The sequence below is a fragment of the Pristis pectinata genome, chromosome 4, assembly GCF_009764475.1.
Source record: "Pristis pectinata isolate sPriPec2 chromosome 4, sPriPec2.1.pri, whole genome shotgun sequence".
Classification (NCBI taxonomy): domain Eukaryota; kingdom Metazoa; phylum Chordata; class Chondrichthyes; order Rhinopristiformes; family Pristidae; genus Pristis; species Pristis pectinata.
Window position 1 is genome coordinate 23935421 of NC_067408.1, and position 27413 is coordinate 23962833.

A 27413-nucleotide genomic window follows, 5' to 3' on the forward strand; every position below is an offset into this window, starting at 1 on the left:
ACAGGAAATTCCACAATGAATCTTTGAAAATCTCTAACCAAGAGGGCTGTGGAAGCATTGTGTACATTCAAGACAGAAATTAGCATATTTTTGGATACTAAGTGAATCAGAAATATGTGGTTAGTTCAGGAAACTGGCGTTGAGGTAAAAGATCTAATTAAACAGTGGAGCAGGCACAAGGGTCTGAATGGTTTATTCCTGTTGCTATTTCTTATGTTCTGATGTTGTTAGTGACACTACATCCAATAAACACATTTTAAAAAAAGAGAGTGAATCAGCCAAATGATTGTCTACAAATGTATAAAGCAGGCTACAGATGTCGCTTTGTTCTATAAACCTAGCAGTGTAATCTGCTTTGCTCTGAAAATCAAAGTACTGTGACCAGGCAGCTGTTCCTGGTTGCTATGTACACCTGCAGTTTATTCTCTAATCCCCCTGTAATAAATGCCTCTGGCCTGCTGCTTTCAAATGAATGAGTGAGTGATGGCACACATGATAAAGTGTTGGCAAGCCTGCACCCAGGAAGTATGTGTTTTCCTCAAGGTACTTTGTTAATAGGAAAAAAAAAGAGGAAGAGGGGCTAGAGTAGTTACAGTACAGAAAGAGGCCATTTGGGTCCATTGTATCTGCACCATCACTCTACCAGAGCAACACACTAATTCCACTCCTTCTTCACAGCCTTGCAATTCTTTTCTCTAATTCCCTTTGAGAACCTGCCTCCAACACCTATACAGGTAATGCCTTCCAGATTCAATCCATACATTGTATAAACAAATTTTTTCTGCACATCACTATTAATTCTTTAGTCCTCGACCTCTCTACTAATAGGAACATCCTTTCATGATCCATTCTGCCCAGACCCCTCGTTATTTTATATACTTCTATTAGATCTTTCTCAGCTTTCTTTTCTCCAAAGGAAACAGTACCAGTCTGTTAAATCTATCCTTGTAACTGTAGTCCCTTATCCCAGGATCAATTCCTGTATATCTCCTTTGGACCCTCGTTATTGCCTCCACAGGCTTTCAATCATAAGGTAACCTGAAATGACCAGAATATTGCAGCTGAAACTGGGCCAGTGTTTTATAAAGTCTCAGCATGACTTCCCTGCTTTTACAATCTGTCTCTATTGATAAAGTCCAGAATTGTGTATGCCTTATTAACCGCTTTTTCAACCTGCCCTGCCACTTTCAATGATTTTTGCACACATATCCCCCGGTCTCTCTATTCATGCATTCCTTTCAGAACAGCATCCTTTGTTCTATTTTGCCCCTCCTCAGTCTTCTTACCAAAAAGCATCACCTCACATATCTCTGCTCTTAGTTTCATCTGCCAAGCAACTGCCAATTCTACCAGCCTGTTTAAATCCTGCTACACTTTATCACTATTCTCTTCGCAGCTCACGATACTGCCAAGCATTATGTCATCCACAAATTTAGAAATTGTGGCTAGCACTACCAAATCAAGGTCATTAAAATAAAACTAATACTGATCTGTAGGGAATACCACTATCCACTTTCCCTCAGTTCAAAACCAACCATTAACCTCAACCCTCTGTTACCTGCTTGTGTGTCCCTGCTATCAATGTCTCTCTTATGCCACGTGCTTCAACTTTAAAAAAGCCTTCATCGCACAGAATGTTGACAGAAAACATGAGGCACAATCGGTGGATGAGTGGAAGCTGACTGCTATGAAGAACCTGCAGCTAAGACCTGCTTTCTCATTTTCCCATCGGTGATCTGCCAGCAACAGACACCTAAACCGGGAAGCTCTCGGAGGCACATAAATTAGTGTCATGTTGGATAAGCTTCGCCCAACCAACCCAAGCAAGCTGTTTGGCTTCTGTGATATCTTCACTGACAGTTTGTCCTTGTGCAAGAAATAATTATAGGTCCCACCACAGGGTTCCATTCCCGTGAACAGTTCATAACGTGGATAGTTCGGAAGTCAGAAATATGGCCACGAGCCAAGCTCCCAGGCTGACAAATCCATCTCCCAAATGCTCACCTGTATATATGGGCTGTACACAAGTCAGGCATTTGTAACCTGGGGAGGACCTGTGTAAGGAACCTGGCTCACTAGTAACAGCCCTCTGAGAGTGCAGGATACCAGGGTGATGGGGGAATGGTGGAAGAGGATCCTATGAACAGGTTTGCTTTGGAATTTTCCTGCTCCTATTGGCTCCACATGACATGATAGTTAAAAAAAAATTTAAGACTCTCAGGATGCATCCACATTAAGTACGTGGAAGAGATTAGGTGCCTGCTCCATGTGCTAGGACACCAAATTTCCAAAGATGGATATTGAGTACTTAATTTACACATGTCAGACATCCATGCCAGGGATGTGTGGTAGGAATTTAAATAGGCACTGGAGTGGAGTACTGCACATGCCTGACAGGAAGAGAGGAGTAATTTCATTTCGAATAGCACTGACCTCAGGGAAGGCAAACATGTTGCACAACAAATTTACTTCAACATAAATTTAAGAAGAATTATCAATTTGGAATCATGGGATAGACATCAGTGTCACAGTCTATGCCTCCCATGGTGTAGGGAGCACAACACTACATTTTTCTGAAAAGTTTATGGAAACCTTGAATCACCTCTGCTGTAAAATAAACTGCAGTGTGAAATCATACATGAAATTGAGAATCATTTATTACTGAAACTCTTCATCACTCCATTCATAATATACTACTGGTTTATCTCCCTCCTTTCACTAAAATTAATTGTGCCCCTGATACTTTCAGAGGACAGGATACTTAAACAAAAACAAGAGATACAAATGATATTTCTCTTTATGGCATAAAGATAAAATAAAGAACTATTCCATTCCCCCGGCACACCATGTTATTCCACCACTGTTCAATCAAATTCATCCTGTTACCTCAAAAATATATTTTGAATCCAAATGACTTTCTTTGTTATTTGGTCTGCATCACATCTCCATAGAAAGCACCACTCACACATCACCCTGTTATACAAAACTCAACAGTGCTGCCCAACTTTGAAGAGGCTTTGTCTCCATCACACCACTGTATGGAGGGGTTGACGAGTGAGTATGAGGGAGAAAAAGACCGAAATCCCCTTTACTTCTCCCCTTCACCACATTCTCTGGGGCAAATAAATCCATGCAGTATTGGCATAAGGTTCAGAACTAATTTGCACAAGTCACACGTTGGATTGATCATGAAATGATGAACTGGCACTGGAGTAAACAGAAGAGTCTTACATTCCCTCCCTCACACACCGAACACCCAAATAATGCACATATTATCATCCATATTGAGAATTGCTCTGCTTGTTTCAGTGGAGGGCAAATTTTTGAGTTCAGATGTTAATGCTGTGATTTCACTGAATCAACCACCAAAAAGAAAAGTAGAAACAGACAATTCAGAAGCCCCAGTACATTAAAGAATTTGATCCATCGGGCTATCCAGAAAACTATTTAATTTTGGTATAGCAATCAATAGATGAGAAAGTCAAGATGCGGAGAAGAAGGACATAGGTAAACAATGGGTGGGGAGAGGGTCATGGTTAGACAAGGGTAATAAATGTGTTGGGGAGAGGGGGAGGTCAGTATTACATGAGAGGGTTAGTTAGAAAGTGAACAAGTAAATTGGGGACCTATGGGAGTCAAGATCCCAAGGCTTGGCAGGAACCTGCTTGAGGAGATTGCTTTAATTTACGCTGCTGTTGCAGAGAAAACAGTATTGTTAAAATCTGGTTGGACCAAGAGTACCCAACAACAGGGATACTTTGGAGTACTATGACCTAATTTCTCCCAGCAGTTTTCAAAACAAGTACACACTTGAAATTATGTCACATATATGTGTGTTTGGTGTTGAAGAGCTGATCCTCATCGGTGTGTCTTGTGATAGGAGGTGCTAGTTGAGGTTCCAGAGTGCTGCAGGGTAACTCAGGAACCACAGTAATTATATTCCACCAACTTGGAAGCAAGTTGTGCTGAATGAATACATGATTAGAAAGGTTTAGAAGGATTTGGGCTAAACACAGACAAATGAGACTAGCTTGGATGGGCACTTGGTTGGCATGGACCAGTTGGGCCGAAGGGCCTGTTTCCATGCTATATGACTAGGACTCTATGGAAAAAGCAGCACTACCCAACTAAATTTCTAGGGAAATGCCTTTTCAGGTCAGAACATTAACTCAATTCACCCCAAATTCCTAGAGAAAGTTTCTTTTTCATTGCACCTAAAGAAATACTTTTTCAGGTAAATTTACCAACTTACAACCTAGTTTCTGCATTGCATTTAATTTCTCATAGAAGTCCCTAAATTGGCTGTATGATTCACTGGTTGCACTGCTCATGTCCTGAGAACTTCTAATACTGTCAGTGGTACAAACAATTTTTTCATTCCTGCAATTTGCTACCACCTTGGTGTCATAACAACAACTTTTCCCTCAATGTTAGCAAAACAAAAGAGCTGGTCATTGACTTCAGGAAGGGGGGGTGGTGGTGCATGTGCTTCTCTCTACATCAATGCTGCTGAGGTCGAGAGGGTTGAGAGCTTCAAGTTCCTTGGAGTGAACATCATCAATAGCCTATCCTGGTCCAACCACATTGACGCCACAGCCAAGAAAGCTCACCAGTGCCTTGACTTCCTCAGGAGGCTAAAGAAATTTGGTATGTCCCCGTCGACTCTTACCAATTTTTACTGATGCACCATAGAAGGCATCCTACCTGGATGCATCATGGCTTGGTATGGCAACTGCTCTGACCAGGACCGCAAGAAACTGCAGAGAGTTGTGGACACAGCCCAGCATATCACGGAAACCAGCCTCTCCTCCATGGATTCTGTCTATACTTCTCGCTGCCTCAGTACAGCAGCCAGCATAATCAAAGACCCCACCCACTCCAGACATCCTCTCTTCTCTCCTCTCCCATCAGGCAGAAGACATAAAAGCCTGAAAGCACATGCCACCAGGCTCAAGGACAGCTTCTATCCCACTGTTATAAGACTATTGAATGGTTCCCAAGTAAGATAAGATGGACTCCTGACCTCACAATCTACCTCATTATGACCTTGCACCTTGCTGCCTACCTGCACTGCGCTTTCTCTGTAGCTGTTACACTTTATGCTGCATTCAGTTATTGCTTTACCTTGTACTGCCTCAATACACTGTGTAATGAATTGATCTGTATGAACAGTGTGCAAGACAAGCTTTTCACTGTACTTCGATACATATGACAATCATAAACCAATTCCAATTCTTTAAAATATGAAAGAATCTACTGAAACTTCATGAAGTCTTAAAAGAAGTCTCCATATTTCTGTTATTATTTTCTGCTCATTTCTCTAATTCTTTTTCATTCCTGTTCTTTATCTTCAAACATTTCTCCCTGCATAGAACATCTATATTTTTCTATTTATTCTTTACTTTTCACTGACCCTTACAGCAAGGAATTTGAACCATAAATAACTTTTCTCAGACAGTGAAAGTGTCCTTAGATTTCTAATGTGGTTTCCATGGAGCATGGGTATCTATTGAATCATTTGTGCACAGCACTCCATTGGCAAACATGCTAGCTCATGCACAGTGAATACGGTGGACGGATGCAGAGGAGGCAGGCAATAAAGTTAATCAGCATGCAATGTCAGTTTGATATCAGCACTCTCATTTGAGCTCAATGCACTCTTTTAACCTTCACAGAGATAAACAGGGGTTCATCACCTAGGTACTGTTGAAAATAATCGTCAACTACCAACTGGTTACTTCTTGTTAATTTCTTTTGGCTTTTGCCTCAATTGATTTATTTGCAGAAGTCAAATGTAACTTACACAGGATGTGATGACTTCATGGATTATGTACAAACTATTTGCTTCCAGAAACACATTGATAGGCATCTCCCTTAGAATACAGAAATGGACAAGCAGTTGGAACTGTTTAAGGAGTAATTTGCCTATCCGATCCTCAATGAGGAGTCATCTGTGATTCATCAATAATGTCCTCTCTGAAATCCGCAACCTACTGCTTAAAACTTAGAGCAGAACAGAGACACAGTGGTCATTAAGCACTACGGCAATGAATATTTATGCATCTAGCTTCTACCAGGCTGGAACTGGAGGTATATGTAACATGTCGGATTTTGCCATCCATTATTGAGAAATGGAATCGCTGAGACTTTATTCAAAGAGAACTGACTACATTTACTTTTCAGGAATGATTCAGGAACAGCTTCTTCCCCTCTGCCATCAGATTTCTGAATGGGCGATGAGCACTACCTCATTATTCCTCTTTATTGCACTGTTTATTTATTTTTGTAATTTATAGTAATTTAGTGTCTTTGGTATTCGTTTATTATTGTCACTTGTACCGAGGTACAGTGAAAAGCTTGTCTTACAAACCGATCCTACAGGTCAATTCATTACACAGTGCAGTTACATTGAGTCAGTACAGAGTGCATTGATGTAGTGCAGGTAAAAACAATAACAGTACAGAGTAAAGTGTCACAGCTACAAAGAAAGAGCAGTGCAATAAGGTGCGAGGTCGCAACAAGGTAGATTGTGAGGTCATAGTCCATCTCACTGTATAAGGGAACTGTTCAATAGTTTTATCACAGTCGGGTAGAAGCTGTCCTTAAGTCTGATGGTACGTGCCCTCAGGCTCCTGTATCTTCTACACGATGGAAGGGGAGAGAAGAGAGAATGACCCGGGTCAGTGGGGTCTTTGATTATGCTGGCTGCTTCACCAAGACAGTGAGAGGTAAAGACAGAGTACAAGGCGGGGAGGCTGGTGTCCATAATGCGCTGGGCTGTGTCCACAACTCTCTGCAGTTTCTTGCGGTCCTGGACAGAGCAGTTGCCGTACCAAGCCGTGATACATCCAGATAAGATGCTTTCTATAGTGCATCTGTAAAAGCTGGCAAGAGTCAAAAGGGACAAACCAAATTTCTTTAGCCTCCTGAGGGAGTAGAGGCGCTGGTGAGCTTTCTTGGCTGTGGCTTCCATATGATTTGACCAGGATAGGCTGTTGGTGATGTTCACTCCCAGGAACTTGAATCTCTCAACCCTCTTGATCTCAGCACCATTGATGTAGACAGATGCATGTACACCGCCCCCTTACCTGAAGTCAATGACCAGCTCTTTTGTTTTGTTGACATTGAGGGAAAGGTTGTTGTCATGACACCATGTCACTAAGCTCCCTATCTCCTTCCTGTACTCCGACTCATCACTGTTTGAGATACGGCCTACAACGGTGGTATCATCTGCAAACTTGTAGATGGAGTTAGAGCAGAATCTGGCCACACAGTCATGAGTATATAGGCAGTAAAGGGCTGAGGACTCAGCCTTGTGGGGCACCAGTGTTGAGAATAATCGTGCAGGAGGTATTGCTGCCTATCCTCACTGACTGCGGTCTGTTTGTTAGAAGGTCAAGGATCCAGTTACAGAGGGAGGTGTTGAGTCCTAGGTCTCGGAGTTTGGTGACAAGCTTATTTGGGATTATTGTATTGAAGGCAGAGCTGTAGTCAATAAACAATAGTCTAACGTAGGTGTCTTTACTGTCCAGATGCTCCAGAGCTAAGTGTAGGGCCAGGGAGATGGCATCCGCTTGGAGACCTGTTTCGGCAATAGGCGAATTGCAATGGGTCCAGGTTGTCTGCTAGAGCTGATGCGTGCCATGACCAACCTCTCAAAGCACTTCATGGTGGTGGATGTCAGAGCCACTGGTCGGTAGTCATTGAGGCATGTTACCTTGCTTTTCTTCGGTACTGGGATAATGGTGGTATTCTTAAAACAGGTGGGAACCTAAGCTTTGCATTGCACTGCTGTCACAAAACAACCAATTTTGCGTCATATAAGTCTGTGATAATAAACCTGATGATTCTTCTTATTCTTCTTTCCAGAAACCAGAGACAATGTACAGCCCTGCTTGAGTTGAAGGTTTCTCTCTTGAACATTGTGACATTGACTGTACCTCCACTGTTTTGTGTTTACCACATGATCTATGCTGAAACCAATGGGAATTTAACATCCAACTCCTGTACAACCACTGGCACTGAACCTTGCCTACTACCCTGGCAGCAATAATGATACCTTCATTTTGTGTAAACAGCTGTGCTGCATTTGGACTACTGTGGCAAACCAAAAGGTGGCTCCTGGGCAACAAGACCAATGACTGCAGTGTGCAATCAATGCATACATGTAATATGCACATATCCTGCTGCAGAAAACATGATGGAGTAGAGCACTGGCACAATGAAACAACACTGCTTGGACTGCTCTGGAGAAGTTAGCCGTACTCCATCGAGTAACTGTCACAATTCATGATGATCTGCTTTAAGACATACAACCTCGTTGTCATGAGGATGCATTCTTTGCCTTCAAGTAAGGGAGAGCAATTAAGGAGAACAAACACAAGGGAGGAAGGAGGAGGAACTAGGCAAGTTAGATAACCTAATTTTGCTGCAATGTCCATGAAGAACTAAAAGATTGCAAAAACATTATTCAATCGCAATTTCTCATTTACCAAGCCATCTCTTCCTCTTTCATTGACAATCTCAGTTTCTGCCAGTCCAAAACGTATAACTAAAAGTTGTTACCATACATCTATTTCAAATCAAATTTGTCAATTAAATCATGCTATTTAAGTACAAAAGTCAATTCATCACATTGTTCATCGCTTTGAAATTAGTCCTACTGCTCATATGCAATATTACTCCAGGGGCTGCATCAGGATCCTGCAGATAGCCTTAAAGGACAAGCCCAAGTAACTCTGAGCTTGGAAAACACAACTGAGCATTGCACCATTTCAACATGATTGCCGTCATTATAGATTGTCTAACTGACTGGTAACAATAATGGTTGAAAGTAGTGGTGGGAGCATGAATGAGAGTTGTTTAATTTTTATTCAGGCGTCAACAACTGTAAATATTTTCGTTGATAACTTTGCAGTGATTATTTCAACAAAAGATCTTAGTGAAATTTTGCAGATGATTTATGCAGGGTGCCTTTCAGCACCTGGATGAAGTTAAATGGTGTGCTAATCAGATGCCTGTCTCAAAATGGTATTCTCCTTGGAAAGAGAAGGTTTTCCAATAATCAGCAAGAAAGAACTGCCTCAGGTGTCAGAAAAGCAACCATCGCTGCTTCAAGTGTAGGTGAGGAGGATGTGCTTCAAATCCTCCAAAGAGGCAATGGAAGATTGGGAAATACAAGACAAATTGTCAAGAATAAATTGGCAATGGTATGAATTGCCCACAGCATAATGAGCTGTTACAACCTTCACTCATTTGTCTTTTTAGTAAGACTCTTTTGCTCTATCACATCACTGAAGTCGCATGTAAAAGTCCTCTCTTCATTAGCATTTCCTTTGTGGTATTTGCTGCAACTGGAAGTATTTAACCTTTTTGATCATTTGAATGGTCTAATGGTACTGCAGGCCACTATTGTTCTTATTGGCCTTGGGGACTGTATGCAAGACTCAAGCAAATCTTTCAAGGTACTCAGAATGTGACTTTAGTATTCTGACTGTCTTTTCAGTAAGAATTCAGGTTGCTTAAAGTGTCTCCTTATATGTAATGCTTCCCCCTCCTCCCACCCACCCTGCACTTTTAAGAAGTTTATAAGGCAGGTCAATGAATCATGAAAACATTTTGTCTCATTCATGTAGAGATAATTGATTGACAAGATATAAACAAACCGTAGACACAAGAAATTCTGCAGATGCTGGAATCTGGAGCAATACACACAAAGTGCTGGAGGAACTCAGCAGGTCAGGCAGCATCCATGGAGAGAAATAAACAGTTGACGTTTTGGGCTGAGACCCTTCATCAGGACTGGAAAAGAAGAGGGCGGAAGCCAGAGTAAGAAGGTGGGGGGAGGAGTACACGCAGGCAGGGGATAGGCGAGTTCAGGTGATAGGCGAGTTCAGGTGATAGGCGAGTTCAGGTAAGGGGAGAGGGTAGGTGGGTGGGGGAGGGGGGAAAGATGTAATAAGCTGAGGTGATAGGTAGAAGAGGCAAAGGGCTAAAGAAGGAGGAATCCAGTTGGAGAGGGCAGTGAACCATGCAATAAAAGATGGAGGAGGGGAGGAGAGGAGATGAGCAGGTCATCAAGGCGGGGGAAGAGAGCCACAGGAATAAGGGATGACAAAGAAGCAGGGTGGGGGGGGGGGGGGGAGAAAACCAAGGGGTGGGGTTACTGGAAATTAGAGAAATCGATGTTGAGGCCATCAGGTTGGAAACTCCCAAAGTAGAAGACGTGTTGTTCCTCCATCCTGCGTCTGGCCTAACGTGGCAGTAGAGGAGACCATGGATAGACATGTCAGTATGGGAGTGGGATGTGGAATTGAAGTGGGTGGCCACCAGGAGGTCCTGGCGGTGGACGGAACGAAGGTGCTCGACGGAGAGGTCACTCCATCTGTGGTGGGTCTCACCAATGTATAGGAGGCCACACCGGATGCGATAAATGACACCCTCGGACTCACAGGTGAAGTGCTGCCTCACCTGGAAGGATTGTCTGGGATCCGGAATGGTGGTGAGGGAGGAGGTGTAGGGACAGGTGTAGCACTTGGGGTGCAGTTGCAGGTATAAGTGCTGGAGGGGGGGATGGTTATCAGTGGGGAGGGACGAGTAGACAAGGGAGTCATGGAGACAGCGGTCCCTTTGGAAAGCAGAGACGGAGTTGAGGGGAAGATGTGCCTGGTGGTGGGATCCATTAGAGATGGTGGAAGTTGCAGGGAATGCTATGTTGGATGCACAGGTTTGTGGGGTAGTAGGTGAGGACAAGGGGAACTCTGTCCCTGTTATGTTGGGGAGAAGGGAGGGGTTGAGGGCAGACGTGCGGGAAGTGGAGGAGATACGGGTGAGGGCAGCATTGATGGTGATGGAAGGGAAACCCCGGTTACTGAAAAAGCCGAATGGAAAGCCTCATCATGGGAACCGATGCTGCGGAGGCAGAGGAACTGGGAGAAGGGGGTGGCATCCTTACAAGTGACAGGGTGGGAAGAGGTGTAGTGAAGGTAACTGTGGGAGTCCATGGGTTTGTAGGAGATGTCTGTAGTTATCTCTGGAGATGGAGACAGAGAGATCCAGAAAGGGGAGAGAGGTGTTGGAGATGGACCAAGTGAATCTGAGGGTAGGGTGGAAGTTGGAGGCAAAGTTGATGAAATTGATGAGGTCAGCACGGCTGCAGGAAGCAGCCCCAATGCAGTCATCAACACGGCAGGGAAAGAGTTGGGGGACGCTACCAGCATAGGTTCGGAACATGGACTGTTCCACGTAGCCAACAAAGAGGTAGGCATGGCTGGGGCCCATGCGAGTACCCGTGGCTACACCTTGTGGAGTAAGTGGGAGGAACCGAGAAGTCGTTGAGGGTGACTACCATTTCTGCCAGACGGAGGAAGGTGGTGGTGGAGGAGGGGAACTGGTTGGGTCTGTTATCGATAAGCAGGTGAAGGGTCTTGACCCGAAATGTCAACTGTTTATTTCTCTCCAATAGATGCTGCCTGACCTGCTGAGTTCCTCCAGCACTTTTTGTGTATTGCTATAAACAAGCTATGCAGTTTTCTAATGTGTAAAGTCAAGTGATTGCCTGCGTATCAAATGAACAGAATAGCTTCCAGTTTATAACATTGAAAGGAAACACATACATTAGATTTTTTTTAGAAATCCATATATTCTATGTTTACGGAATTATGTATTTGTGCAAAAATATTTATGCCCTTTGATATAAACTCCCCTGCTTGTTCACTTGTTCTTTGGATTATTGAAGGTGCTCTCTTTTTCTTAAATCAGCAATGGGCACGTTAGCGTAGCGGTTAGCGCAACGCTATTACAGCGCCAGCGATCAGGGTTCGATTCCCGTCACTGTCTGTAAGGAGTTTGTATGTTCTCCCGTGTCTGCGTGGGTTTCCGCCGGGTGCTCCGGTTTCCTCCCACATTCCAAAGATGTACGGGTATGTTAATTTGGGGTTTAAAATGGGGGGCGCAGACTCATTGGGCCAGAAGGGCCTGTTACCACGCTGTAAATAAAATTTAAATTTAAACTTAATGAGAACTTAGATGGGGAAAAATGTAAGATATCACACGTACATCAAAACACAGTGAAATACATCCTTTGCATAGTGTTCTGGGAGCAGACCGCAAGTGCTGCCATGTTTCCGGCACCAACATAGCATGCCCAACCCATACGTCTAGGAGGAAACCCTAGCACCTGAAGGAAACCCACGCAGACATGGGGGGAACATACAAACTCCTTACAGACAGTGGCCGGAATTGAACCCGGGTCACTGGTGCAGTAATAGTGTTGCGCTAACTGTTACACTGCTGTGCCTGTCACAGAAAATATGGTGTTGCTTGATGATGTGAACTGCAAACTTCAGCAGTCATTTGGGAGACTCTTATATAACTGCACAGAAACAATAGATAGGGTGTGATCAAGGCACCTGTTGTGTAGGTAGCCTGATAGAAATGCTTGCTGTAATGCCCCACTCATCTATTCTTCACAATAGAGGGATAAAAAGAATTCCAAATAAAGATAGAAATTTACAGCAAAGATGATAATTTATGTCCATAATGAGCCAAAATTTAGCTTTTGGAATAATCCTATTTCCAACTCAGGATCTGTAGCCTGGCAGGTTACACATTTCCAAGTGCTCTTCCAGGTACATTTTAAATGCAATGTGGATTTCTGTCTCCACCAGTTTTGACAGCAAGTTCCAAACCCTCAATACTCTGAGTGAAAAAATATATCCTTTACTCTTTCTAAACTTTTTATTAACTAGTTATTGTCTCTCTACTAAGGGAAATCACTAATTTTGCAGAAAGAAATTATTGCAATGTGTACCAAAGCAAAGTTTAGGTTCTCAAGAATTAAATTCTTAAAACATTCTCTGGATGTGAAAAAATATTCCAGAAGTTATAGCATCCCCACTCAATGGACATTATGAACCAATAATGACATTTAGAACTGTAAGTAAAAGAAACATGTTTACTTGGAGAGCTGTGATTGTGCAGGAATATTTTCAAGGTTGGTGTTTTGAAGAAGAGACTATGTCAATATTCAAGGCAAGATTGGATTGGTCCATGAAAGAGAAAGGTCATTGGAATCATGTAGGAATACGTGACTGGGATTAATTGTAATGTAGAAAGGATAGACCTATGAGAATTAGTTGATCAATTAACATTTCAGTTACTTCTATTGTTTTTATGTACCACTTCTCAGATACTACACCGACCTTCACTATTTCATGCTTCAAGTGCCCTTAGAGGCAGAAGCGAAGATAACTGTGGATGCATTGAACAAGCTCAAGTATACTGCCATTTAGAAATGGTAAGCTGGGTTCAAACCGAGTTCTCAGGGGAAAAATACTCAGTGTTTTTGAACTGAGATCAAAGCAAAATATCTCATTGCCCCATTATCGTTAATTTACTCTTGCTAAACAGGCCAAAGATTCTCTAAAGATTTAACTTCCACAAACCAGTCACTTCAGTATTTGTTGCCATAAAATTAAGAAGCTTAATTTACCAAAACATGCATCTAACTGGAATGCTATCATTAAGAATGCACCATGTACACATATAACATGTTAAATGGCTGAATTTGCTAATATCACAACATGAGTTGGAACGTCAACAAATTGCCTCCCTGAAATTAACTCAGAGGACTGTATCAGTCCAAAGCAATTGGTGCGTGTGTGATATTTCTGGTCAAGTTTTTCTATTTGATTTAAGCATTGGAGTGCAATTTACATCTCAATCGAGGTATTTGATGGGCCTTTGAAAGAAGCAGCTACCCCCAACCCTCACCCCCCAAATCCCTCAGTAACATAACTGAAAAAAATTCTAAACATAAATTCTTCACTGCTTTCCAGATTTCTTAATAATGTGTGAACATTCTGGATCTGGTCATAACCAGCTTTCAAATAGAAAAAAGATTTTTCAGTCGTTGAGCTCCACTAACTGTGACCACCTGAATGATATCAGACTACAGAGCCTTTCAATATTTTGTTATGGACCATGATCCTTCCTCTGAGGTATTCTAATCTGATTATCAAAATCACCACTACCTTCATCACAATTCTACTGCATGAAAATGATAAATCCTAACAAACAGCTGGCTCTTAATACTCGAGGTATCTACATGGGCCAATTCGATGCCTACTAACCTTATTTTTCTAATTCAGAGGGCAAAAATATTTCCAATGCCTGCAGAACTGCTGTTTATTGTTTAATTTGATCTCTTATAAAAATTGCACACATAATAAAGAGGGAAGATTTTACTTATGAATAGGCATTAAGATGCATTTTATATTACGGTTTCAATTAGAAGAATGATACCTCAAAACAAAAATTCAAGACTGCTCTTTTATTGTGTTTTTTAATTTTATACAAGCATCAAATACAATTTCAGCTCAGAATTCTATTTGCACATGAAAAAGTGTGCTAAAATGGCACTGTTCAGGGGAACCTATCAAGTTATTCTGGTACGACTAGAGAAAAATGTTCATGGGCAGCCATCATGCATGTAAAATATCAGGATTTACAACATTTCAAAGAGTTGAGTGATTAATCAGCAGTGTTTTAAGGAGTCATATTCACACTGTGCCGTGTGGTGTAATGGCTGGAACTCAAAGCTGCAGTGTTCAACTGTAATCACTGCTGTAAGTCATTGCACAGCTTGAGGTGAACGGCTTAGAAGAATGAGAAGACAGACATAGGAGCAAGAAGCCCAGTTATCTCCCAATGACTGAGGTTGTTGTGAAGAGGCGAACATCCAGATTGTGCATCAGAATGCCCAGAAACCCCTCCAAGAATGTAGCTTTCACCAGAATAAACAAATGGGTGAACTGTTCTATTGCTGCAGCTGAATTTATCCATCAATGACTACTGCAATAGAAACCTAAAGATGCAAGTAATAGTTTATACCTTTAAGCCTTGCACAAGTGCAGTTGTTTCTTTCTATTAAGGCCTGCTTTTCTGCACATGGTGCACACTGTTTCTTTGTCAGATATGCACAGTTCAGTGTGACAGTGGCAGCATCTAACCAATGTAATTGTAAACCACAACCTTCTAGCTCAGTTTAAATTAGCACACCCAAATATACGAGACCAAGGCCAAGACATTCAATAGTATTCTGCGTGTTTTAATGCACTACGAGATTGAATTATAATCTTAAAGTCGTTACATAGAAAGCATCCTATCTGGATGCATCACATCTTGGCAATAGCAACTGCTCTGCTCAAGACCACAGGAAATCACAGACAGTTGTGGACACAGCTCAGTCCATCATGAAAACCAACCTCCCCTCTATTGACTCTGTCTACACTTCTCACTGCCTCGGAAAAGCAACCAACATAATCAAAGACCCCTCTCACCCTGGTCATTCTCTCTTCTGCCCCTTCCATCAGGCAGAAGATACAAATGCTTGAAAACACACATCACCAGGCTCAAGGACAGCTTCTTGAATGAACTGTTGTAGGATAGATATGAATTCTTGATTTCACAATCTACCTTGCTGTAGCCCTTGCACCTTATTGCTGCACAACACTTTCTCTATGTAACATTATATTCTGCATTACGTTATTGTTTTTCCCCTTTTATTACCTCGATGTACATATGTTTTGTAATGATTTGCTTGGATGGCATGCAAAACAAAGTTTTTCTTTGTATCTTGGTACATGTGACAATAATAAACCAATTATAAACCATAATTAAGACAATATGGCATAAGCAAAGTTTGCTGAAAGTTCAGAATGCATACTCCTGCATAAAGAATGCTGAACACAGCCTTGCATAGGTTTGTGCCACTGAACCACAAGACAACAGAGAACTAGAAAGAGTGTCTAAATCGACCTTATATTATTGCTAAGGATGACCTGCTAGCAAGTCACTTAGAGACTAGTCACTTAGACTAGTCTCATATGTACTAGTGGTAAAAATCCAAAGATTTCTTTAAACATATTGCACTGAAATGCAGCTTAGCAGAGTTCTTTGCTTGCTTCAAATAGGATTTGGTTTGATCTTTCTTTTGGACGCAGGGTGGTTCTAAAGCTAATTCCATAACAGAAGATAGAAGTCTTCAAGCTTTTTACTTATTTTCTAGTGCTATGACACTTCAGAGTATCTGCTGTTATTGCTTCTTTTTGTTGGTTCTTTTATGAAAAGTATTTTCATTTCTTTTCAACAATATATCATACTTACTCTCAAGCCAAAATCAATATTGTGCTTGAATATTGTTTGCTGATTCCTCATAAGCCATTTGGTATTTTGTCTGGCCTTGTTTCGAGACCTGTTAGAAAATCACACCAGGTGGGTCTTGGGCAGGGGTAAAGCTACCCAATTCATATTGGAGACAGTTGAGACAAGACTTGCACCCTGCCTGCATGTATTACAATGGCTTATGCTCAAAGGCCTTTGCTCATGTACTGTATGTGACAATGATACCTGGAATGAGCTGCACCTTCCTTGAGCATCCAGATAAACAGTGAAAGAGTTGCTTACTGTGGGCCAGCCATGAATATGGAACAAATTTATAGGCAACATTTTGTTGTGCAAAAGTGGTAAATGATCCAGTTGGACTTCATTTATCATGGTGAGTCCCTAAACCATAGTGATTTTTTTTGCTTTCTTGTACACAGATCCATGACTGACCACACAGGCTTGCCAGCCCCTGTCAGACATCATTTAAAGTTGCCCTGTGGGGCACATATCCTGGACTGTCACACAGAAAAATTCGCTTTGCATTAAAATGGACAGCAGCATCCCCAATCCTACTTAGCTGGTGGTGTATGTAATTTGTTGCCCTCTTACATTCACATGGATTCTTTTCCTATCTAAATATCCTTCAGCAGCATGATTTTGCTCTGTGTGGTCTTCAGAAAACTTAGAACACAATGTCATAAATCCTTGTTGCCACTGATGATTTTTTTTATTTAGACAAAGAGATGAAGGTCGTGGGGTAAAAATGCTGAATTTTTAGCTCATATCCACAGATGAAGTTTCACACTGGCAGCCCCCAAACCCTAAATACAATTGAAAAGATTGCAACCATTCATAACATGTATTTACCTTTATCTGGCTACATCCTTTTAAAAGGTCCCACTTCCATCTTTAATGAACTTGCAGTAACATATTTTACATGAATAATTCATTTTGGCTAGCTTAGGAAAGTCCTGAGGCTTGATTTTGGATCGAGTTTGAAGCTATCGTTTTAGCTTCAGATCAGAAAATATGCTGGAGCAGCCTGCAGTAGTAGGCCACTGCAATAACAGAATGTCATATAACAGACTAATGGGAGCAGCGTCAACAGAACTTAACAGAAATCCATTGCTGTTGCTTCTATTTATCACCATTGATAAATAGAAGCAACACTATCACATTTGACATGATATTTATCCATCCAGCTGACAACATTATCCAGCAGAACAACATTATGACGCACTAACAACCATGTCTTTCAGCATTAATTGGATGAGATAAAAGATTCAACATCACATCCAGTGGGACAAAGTCGTGCCATTTTTTGGCACTTTTGTTGATTGACTTGCTGCATTTACTGTTTCAGTGCAGCTTCCAATTTGGGTAATGTGCTGTGCTTGGGCTGCTGGATAGGCAGAAGTATCTTCATCAGAAGAGGGCCCAGCACCGAATTTTTGTCAGTTGGCCTTTTGCCAGTTTCCCTGAACAATCCTGTCTAATTATAGTTTCTGCCCCCATTTAAGCCCCTTCTGTGTTTACGTGGGCTTTTAAACATTTCATGAATTGGGTCAAAGGCTGAAATGGCACAAGCAGCATAAAAGGAATAATTGGTCAAACCAATATTTAAAGCACATCATGGGGATCATCAATCGTGTATGAATGTATAACTTTCAGTCAAATACTGTGATAAAATAAAGCATTCACATTCTTATCACTTACGTTTCTATCAAATTTTAATCAAAACAGTAAGAATTCTTGGAGGCTCAGTATCAACCTCTGTTGTTACAAATATAACCATTTCAAGCATTGTTATGTAATTGCTGAAAAGCCCTTGGCATTGCTATTGAATGGTTTTATAATAAGCAAATCAATGGTATAATTGAAAATATACTGTTGCATATATTCCACAGGACTACTTAAAATTACATATGGCTTGAAGGCTCTTATCCCGAGGCAAATTCCATTTGATTTCAGTGAAGCTGGAAGTAAGAAAACATTGAAAAACAAAATCTAAAAAAAGGTACCAACTGCCTAATCCCTCAAAGATCCACACCTAGATCTCATATTTGCTGCAAAACAGTGCCTTACCTTGGAAAAAACACTCTTTATCGTCTACAATGTGGATTTTCTTTCGCTGTTGACAGGCGGCACGATGCAGCTCACAGTGATTCTCATAAAACTCCCCATCAGAGCCACAAACAGGTAAGTAATTTGGCTTGCACTCTTGTACACATACACATTCAGGCAGTTCAGTCTGTTTACTGATGACACACTGCTGCCCACGGCCGCAGTAGTTCTTTTGACAAGCTCCGTATAGACCATCATGACCAGAATGCACTGCAGAAACAAAAAAAAGTTAAATCTTGTGTTAGAGAGATTCAAAGGGTGTTATTGAATTCATGGTATTTGCCAGAGACTTAATATTTTGTTCACAGCAACTACGTTTATTCTCTCTAGAGCAGAGAAGGTCAAGGGGGGACATGATTGAGGTATATAAAATTATGAGGGGTATGGAAAGGATATATTGCAAGAAGCTTTTCCCCATATCAGAATTAGATAAAACTAAACTTAAGAGAGGCTTTAAAGAGGGTGCAGAGGAAGCTTACTGGGATGCTGCCTGGATTAGAGGGCGTGTGCTTTCAGGAGAGGCTGAACAAACTTGGGCTCTTTTCTCTGGAGCGGCGGAGGCTGAGGGGTGATCTGTTGGAAGTGTATAAAATTATGAGGAGCAAAGATAGAATGGACAAGCAATATCTTTTTCCCGTTATTGAGCAATCCAACACCAGAGGGCATGCATTTAAGGTGAGAGGGGGTAGGATCAGAACAGACGTCAGGCGTACGTTTTTTACTCAGAGAGTGGTGGATGCCTGGAATGTGTTGCCTGATAGGGTGGTGGAGGCAAATTCATTGGGGGCTTTTAAGAGGGCTTTGCATGGGCACATGAATCAGAGGAAAATGGAGGGATATGGGCATTCTATAGGTAGAAGGGATTAGCTATGTTGGCACAACATTGTGGGCCGAAGGCCCTGTTCTGTGCTGTACTGTCCTATGTTCTAGACGACATAGATTTAGGGTAAGGGAGAATAGATTCAGAGGGGATATTAGAGGGACCTTCTTCACCCAGAGAGTGATAAGTACCTGGAATGCCTGAAAGAGTGATTGAAGCTGGGTCATTGAGAGCATTTATCAAGCATCAAGATGAGCACTTGAATCATTCAGGCAAAGAAGGTTATAAACCAAGAATGGGAGATGGGATTAATACAGAAGGGTGCCTCTGGTCAGTGGATGAGTTGGGCCAAATGGCTTATTTCCATGCTGTACAATTCTATGACTCTAAAATATTGCTGCCTTAAGGCTTAGATAACAAAGAATGAAACTTTAACTGTTTCACAAGTCATGTCTGGATTAAATACTTTTATATTGGATTAAGCAGTAGTACCTACAATAACACAATGATAGGAGTCCTAGAGTACCACTCTGAATTGCCAGCCTGAATTGTGTTTTAAAGTCTGTGTAGCGTTTGAATCTTTGGCTTAATCCAGAACACAGCCATTTTGCTCTCATTTCTGGAAGTAATAGTGCTAATCCAAAAACTTGACATCTGACTTTTTGGCAGGACTTTCATTTGCATTAGCACCTTTTTTTCCCTGTATAAAGCTCTTCCAAAGTGCAATGCCCAAAATTTGTTTCCAATGTGATTTTACATCTCACTGGTCTGAAGAATGACAGTTCTTATTTACTCATGGAACAACCAGTGTTTACTAGCCCCTGGGAGCACTCTCCTCCCTTCCTTTTAATAAAGCAATCTTCATTAAGCAGCAACACTCCCCAGCAGCTAGAATAATGTTGCTTTGATTGTGACATATCCCATTAACGGCTGGTTGCTGAGTTTGCACTGCTAGGCTAAATGTTGGCTGCTGTGAGAATTTGGAATAGATTAATATTGTAGGACACACAGAAAGTGGCACTCACAATACTTTTTACTGAGCATTGCAATTGAAGACCATGCCATTTATGGGACTTTTAAAAAGCATACAGTGACAGACAACATGGTTTTAACAGCATTAAGATTTAGCAAAACAACTTCTAGCCCATATTGTTTGATTGTAGGAGTCCAGGAACATTTTAAAAACATTTTAATTAGGATCCCTATCACCAATGGGAAAAGGAAATATTCATTTTTGTTATCTCACCCTAAACCAACATGTGATGGAACCGTATTCAATCCACTTCTGCATTTCCAGAATTCAGGTTAGAATGGAAATACTAACCTTACCAGAATGGAAATACTGCAGATTCTAAAAATATAATTTAAAATAAACAGTAATTGCTGGAAATAGTCAGCAGGCCAGGCACCAACTGTGAAGAGGAAAGCAGAGTGGAGATTGCAGAACAGAAAAGTCTTGAAAGTTTTGGTTATAGTCCAACCAAATGTTTAACTATGTAATGAATAGTTGATTTTCTAACAAGTCAGCAGAGAAGGGAAGGTGACCAAATTGTACAGCCAATAAACTGAATATAAAACTCCAAACAAATCTCATCAAACAGAAGGATGCACCGAGGGAGGGGCATTTGGTAACAGGTATATCTTACAATATACTTGCACCTTATTGCACTGCACTTTCTTTGTAGCTGTGACACTTTACTCTGTACTGTTATTGTTTTTACCTGTACTACATCAATGCACTCTGTACTAACCCAATGTTACTGCACTGTGTAATGAATTGACCTGTACAATCGGTATGCAAGACAAGTTTTTCACTGTACCTCGGTACAAGTGACAATAATAAACCAATACCAATACTGGTGATGTCCTACTTGTAATACCGTGCGAGGCATTCCACCTTCAAAAGAGTACTGATGCAGGTGAAGAGACAACTACCAAAGATGATACCAGAAAGAAGGGCTCTCAGGTTAGAACTCTAAAAGTACAAACTCAATCTATTTTTATTACAGAATACGACATTGAACAGAGATAAATAATACTCAAAATACAACCAAGATTTGAGCAAAAAAAAAACTAGAAACTTGTAGGCTTAAAATTAACAAACCTGAAAAAGGCAAATTAGCAGAATTCCCACTTCATAAAATAATGAATATATGGAAGAGATGCCCATCAAAAGCAGGTAATGATGTGTCCTCTAAACAAGCTCAACAATATTTAGTTGAGGATGAACTTAGAGGTTTCAGAAATCAGTATTGTCTAAAATGTGTAAAATACACATGGAACATTACTTCAAGTGGGGGGTGGGGACGAACTCGAGCAGTTGACTGTTGAAGGCTTGGGGAAGGACATTTAGTAGACACATGAGGGGGAACAACAGATATTCTGAAAATTTGCTCATTATTCTTTAGAAATTATAAAATACATGTTGAATTTGTTTTTATCCAAACAAATAGGATAGAATCCACAAATGGGAAAGCAGAGCTGCCCTGCAGGTTAAAAGGCCTTTCCCATATTCCATGATTTTTTCTTGTAAAGTGATAAGTTCTGTTTTACCCAGAAAAAGATGTACTTAAAGCTTGGAACCACTACCCTGTCTAAGAAATTTTAAGCACAGAGGCATTTTAATAAAAGGTTGACTGAAGCTTCCTCAACAATTTGAGGCGCTAAAACTGGATGATAGAAAACCTCTGGCAAAGTGGTAGATTGAACAGTATACATTGGAAAGTCAGATTGATATCCCACTCTATTGCCTTCTGTTTCTTTTCCTTTCAGTTTTCCCAGCTTAAGTAAAAAGTCCATTTTAACATGTGGAGGGTTGAAATGAAGGAATCAATTTATATATTGATAAAGGGGGAAAAGAGTGAAATAAATGAAATGTTGTAAGCAAGCAGAGGGGAGTTATGGTACAACTACATAAAACATTAGCTGGACCACAGCAGGAGTATCATGAACAGTTGCTTTGCCACACCAGAGGAAGGATGTGATTGCAATGGAGAGGATGCAAAGGATGGAGCATTTCAGCTATGAGGGGAGACTGGGTAGGCTGGATTTATTTTCCTTGCCATGGAAAAGGCTGAAGGGAGATCTAACTAAGGTTTAGTAAATTATGAGGAACATGGACACAGTAGATAATGAGAAATGTTTCCTCTTAGCAGTCATAGAACAAAGAACATGGAACATAGAACATTACAGCACAGTGCAGGCCCACTATCCACAACACCATCAACCTTCATATCATCAGCAAACTTACTAACCCACCCCCTCCACTTCCTCATCCAAGTCATTTATAAAAATCACAAAGAGCAGGGGTCCCAGAACAGACCCCTACAGAACACCACTCATCACTGACTTCTGGGCAGAATATGCTCCATTTACAACCACCCTCTGCCTTCTATGGGCAAGCCAATTCCAAATCCACACAGCCAAGTTTCCCTGGATCCCATGCCTCCCAACCTTCTGAATAAGCCTATCATGGGGAACCTTATCAAACGCCTTACTCAAGACCAGAAACAGCACATCCACTGCTCTATCCTCATCAAAGTGTTTTGTCACATCCTCAAAGAATTCAATCAGACTCTTAAGGCATGACCTGCCCCTCACAAAGCCATGTTGACTATCCCTAATCAGACTATGCTTCACCAAATGCCCATAAATCCTGTCCCTAAGAATCTTTGCCAATAATTTGCCCATCAAAAGTAAGACTCACTGGTCTATAATTCCTAGGGTTATCCCTACTTTCTTGAACAAAGGAATAACATTTGCCACACTCCAATCATCTGGTACTACTCTTGTGGCCAAGGTGGATGCAAAGATAATTGCCAAGGGCTCAGAAATCTCTTCCCTTACTTCCTGTAGTATCCTGCGATATACCCCACCCCACCCCGGAGACTTATCTATCCTAATGTTTTTCAAAAATTCCAGCACATCCTCCTGAACATCGACATGTTCTAGCTTATCAGCTTGTTTTACACTGTCCTCACAAACATCAAGGTCCTCACAGGTGAATACCGAAGCAAAGTATTCATTAAGGATCTCCCCCACCTCCAGGCACGTTTCCTCCTCTATCCCTAATTGGTCCTACTTTTACTCTAGTCATCTTCCTGTTCTTCATATACGAGTAGAATGCCTTGGGGTTTTCCTTAATCCTACTCTCCAAGGCATTCTCATGTCCCCTTCTAGCTCTCCTAAGTCCATTCATAAGCTCCTTCTTGGCTACCTTGTATCTTCCTAGAGCCCCATCTGATCCTTGCTTCCTAAACCTTAAATAAGCTTTCTTCCTCTTCACTGGATATTCGACATCTCTAGTCAACCATGGTTCCTTCACCCTACCATCCTTTCCCTCCCTCAATGGGAGGAACCTATCCAGGACCTCAGGCAAGTGACTTCTAGACAACCTCCACATTTCCATTGTGCATTTCCCTGAGTACATCTGCTCCCAATTTACACTCCCGAGTTCCTGCCTAGTAGCATCATAATTCCCCCTCCCCCAGTTAATTACTTCCCCATACTGTCTGCTCTTATCCCTCTCCAAGGCAAGGGGAAAGGTCAGGGAGTTGTGGTCAATGTGTTCGAAATGTTCACCCACCGAGAGATTTGACACCTGACCAGGTTTGTTGCCCAGTACCAGATCCAGAATGGCCTCTCCTCTGGTCAGCCTGTCTATGTGTTGTGTCAGGAATCCTTCCTGGACACACCTAATAAATTCTGCCCTATCCAAACCTTTTGCACTAAGGAGGTGCCAATCAATATTAGGGCTTGTTACGCTGACAAGCAGCAAGCATAGATTTAAAGTAAAGGCTGGAAGATTCAGAGGGCAGTTTTTATCCAGAGGATGGTTGATTGAAATCTGGAACAGCCTGCCTGAAGTGATGGTGGAGGCAGGTACCCTCATAACATTGAAGAAGTATTAAGGTGAGCATGAAACACAGAAAGCTGCAGGCTGAATGTTGAAAAGTGGGATTAGTACAAGATAGGTATTTGATGGGCAACAGGTACATAATGGGCCGAAGGGTTGTATGACTCTTGACCTTATTTCTATGAATCAGTTTTTGTTTCATGCTACTGAGAAAGGAAACTAAATATTTTATTGTCTTAGAGACAGAACATGCACGAGTTCAGAGATAGTGAACAACAAAAATAAGACAGGGACAATATATGGGAATGCAAAAAATATTCATGAAAAATCAAGGCTAGATGAAAATGTCAAAGAGAGAAGAGTTGTGGTTAAATGGCTTTAAACATTAAATAACTATAAACATTAACAGGGTAAGAGTAGAAAATAACTGGTTCTATAGTTGGATGTTGTGATCTGAGAATTCTAAACATTAACTTAAATTCTCTGTCCAACTCTCACTTTGACCTTCCATCCTTTGTCTTCTGCATTATTCCAATGAGGCTCAATATAAATTTGAGGAACAGATCTCATTCCTCAGTTAGGGACTTTACAGCTTTCCAGACCCAACCTCAAATTCAACAATTTCTAACAATATTACTACCATACCCATTTACCCTCCTCTAGCCCCATCTTCTGCATTTTTGTAAACATGGCCCATTACCATTCCCCTTTTGTCTGCCACTCTATTAAAGGCCTCTCCTTTATTTACACTTTTTCCTCCATTCTCTTCTTTACAGTACCTTAAAACTTTTTTTTCTCATTTACAATGAAAGATCAGCAACCTGAATTAGCTATTTCATTTTTCTCTCCAAAATGCTCCCCAGTCTGTTAAGCATTTCCAACATTCATTAATTTTTATTGGGCTTAGCTCTGATGGTTCATAATATTTATTACCCTAACAGTTCTCACCATCTAGCCTTTTGCAGGCACTTAGCTATTAGCCAGAGCTGCATCAAAAATCACAACAAAGTTTAATTTGCAGTACCTTTGAATGGGGAACAGTGGTGGCAGTGGATTAGAGTCAGAAATACCTCCCAAACCAAAATCCAAGAAAAGAAAACATCAAATCCACTTATATCCAGACATGGGAATAAAATCAACCCCCTAATTTTCATAATGAACTTCAAGGCCAGTGTGGCAGCAGGAAGCATAAATGGTACAAGTCCTGAAAGGAATAATGGTTGAAATTTCATTCACTTTGATAATTGATATCCATGTCTGTTAAGAGATTGTGGTAGTTACAATCCCAGAGATCATATTTGTGCTGTGTTCCCATTCTCAAGGTTATTAACAATATTTGCATCTGCCAAATTGTCAGCCAGAAATGCCAGCCAGAGCTGGTCCAAAGACAAGACAAATCCTCAGGGCAAAATTCTTTTCTCATAGAACACAGACCTGAATGAAAGATCATCAGGTGATGGTGCGTTCTTTAATGAACATTGAATTCAAATGTAACTGATTAATTAAACAGGCCCCACATCAACATTTCCCTTTTTATTATTAAAACTGAATTATTTCCTAAATCCACAAGGATTGGGAAATGCATTAATGGAAAGTGTAATCAACCGAGACAGTGTATTAATGGTTTTTACTATTTATAAGTTTCATAACCACAATGTGAGAAAGATAGGTTTCATTTAGAAGAAAAATATATTGAATCATTTATTTTAATTAAAGTAATTGAAGTAAAATAAAGTAAATTGGGTTGAAATTTTGAATCAGACTTTTGCATGGTACCAGGAAATGGGTGTGTAATACCTAATGAAAGATCTTTTTTCTTTTAATTCTTAAAATAATCAAAATAAGGGACATGGAATGAAACCCTCACTTCCATGGTAAAGTATATAGTGCAGAGTGAGAGAGGTCAGGATATATATTGACCAGCCTGCTGTGGGAGAGAACTATAAGTGTTTGTGAAATGAAAAGGAGCCTGCACGCACTTACACCTGACAAGAAAGAACAACGCAGATAACCATATAGAAAAGGACTCAAAATCCACAACCCGTTAAGACACTCTCTTGATTAGATTTAACAAAGAAATTGATGATGATGATGTTTTTGGTCTCTTAAGTACTTAGTTGGGGAAAAATTTTGCTCATCTATTACTAGATACTGGTTAAATAGTATGTCAATAGAAAGTTGTAAAGTGATGTAAAGCTAAGCCTACAAATGGAAACTGGTATCTTCTTTACAGACGATTTTGCAAAGGCCAGCACGGGGTTGAGAAAAGGAGCAGGGAAGAACTTTAGGGGAACATTGGAATTTACAGTTTGAGAACTAGAAGAGAGATCAAAGCAGATGATTCTCTTTTAAGGCTGCATAGACAAGAATGGAACCTAACGAGATAGACACACCCAGATGAATAATGGCAGAAGATGGTGTCGGAGGGTTGTACGTGATTCTAGGAGGACAAGGAATGACATTAACACATTACACCTGCAAAAGCAGGGAAGATAGAACATGAGATTTTTTTTATACACACACACACACACACACACACACACACACACACACACACACACACACACACACACACAGTGATAGGTGCCTGGAATGTGCTACCAGGGGAAGTGGTGGAGGCAGATATGATAGCAATGTTTAAGAGGCATTTAGACAGGCATGTGAACAGGCAGGGAAAAGAGGGATATGGATCGCATACAGGTGGATGGGATCAGTTTAAAATAGTATAATGGTCAGTACAGATGTTGTGCGCCAAAATGCCTGAACCTGTGCTGTACTGCTCTATGTTCTATCTCCTCTGGTTACACAGGAAAGTACCATGGAATGGGGAGTGGTGAGTGAGGACTGAAAAGTGGATCAGGGAGTCACAAAGTGAGCGCTCCCTGTGAAATGCACAAAGGAGAGAGGGAAAGATGTGACTGGTGGTGGGATCACATTGGAGCTGGCGGGAACTGTGAAGGACAATGCATTGAATGCAAAGGCTGGTGGTGTGGGGGGGGGGTGAGTTCCAGTGGAACTCCATCTTTGCTCTGTCCTGGGGGAGAGGGGGCGAGAGAAAATGTGCTGGAGATAGAGGAAATGTGGTTGAGCGCTCCCATCCACTATGACAGAGAGGAAGCCAAGATTCAAGACATTTCAGACGCACCAAAGCAGAGGGCCTCATCATTGGAACAAATACAATAGAGACAGAAAAAACTGGGAAAATAGGAAATTAAGAGCAGGATGATTGGGGGTTGACAATGGCTGTTTAAAGTAACCAGCAATTTATAGTGAGAACTAAAAGCTACCTAATATTAAAACCAAGGGATTTGAAACAAAGGAAAAGAGGAAGTGGAGGGAAGAGCTGGGTATCTCACATTTAATCACCATTTTAAATTTAAATCAGGCTGGTTGAGTTTTCCAGGCTTCAAAAAATTAATTAACAAAAGAGAAGTGAAAATTGCTGGG

General features: G+C 41.1%; 1 protein-coding gene across 1 annotated transcript in view; it reads right to left on the reverse strand.

Moving 5' to 3' along the window:
* The window catches only part of LOC127569561 (follistatin-related protein 5-like), a 440054-nt gene that overhangs the window by 270177 nt on the left and 142464 nt on the right, over positions 1-27413 (reverse strand). Inside the window, exon 4 of the mRNA XM_052014316.1 lies at positions 18253-18501. Within this exon, the coding sequence (XP_051870276.1) occupies positions 18253-18501 (249 nt within the window). The remainder of the gene's footprint in view (positions 1-18252; positions 18502-27413) is intronic.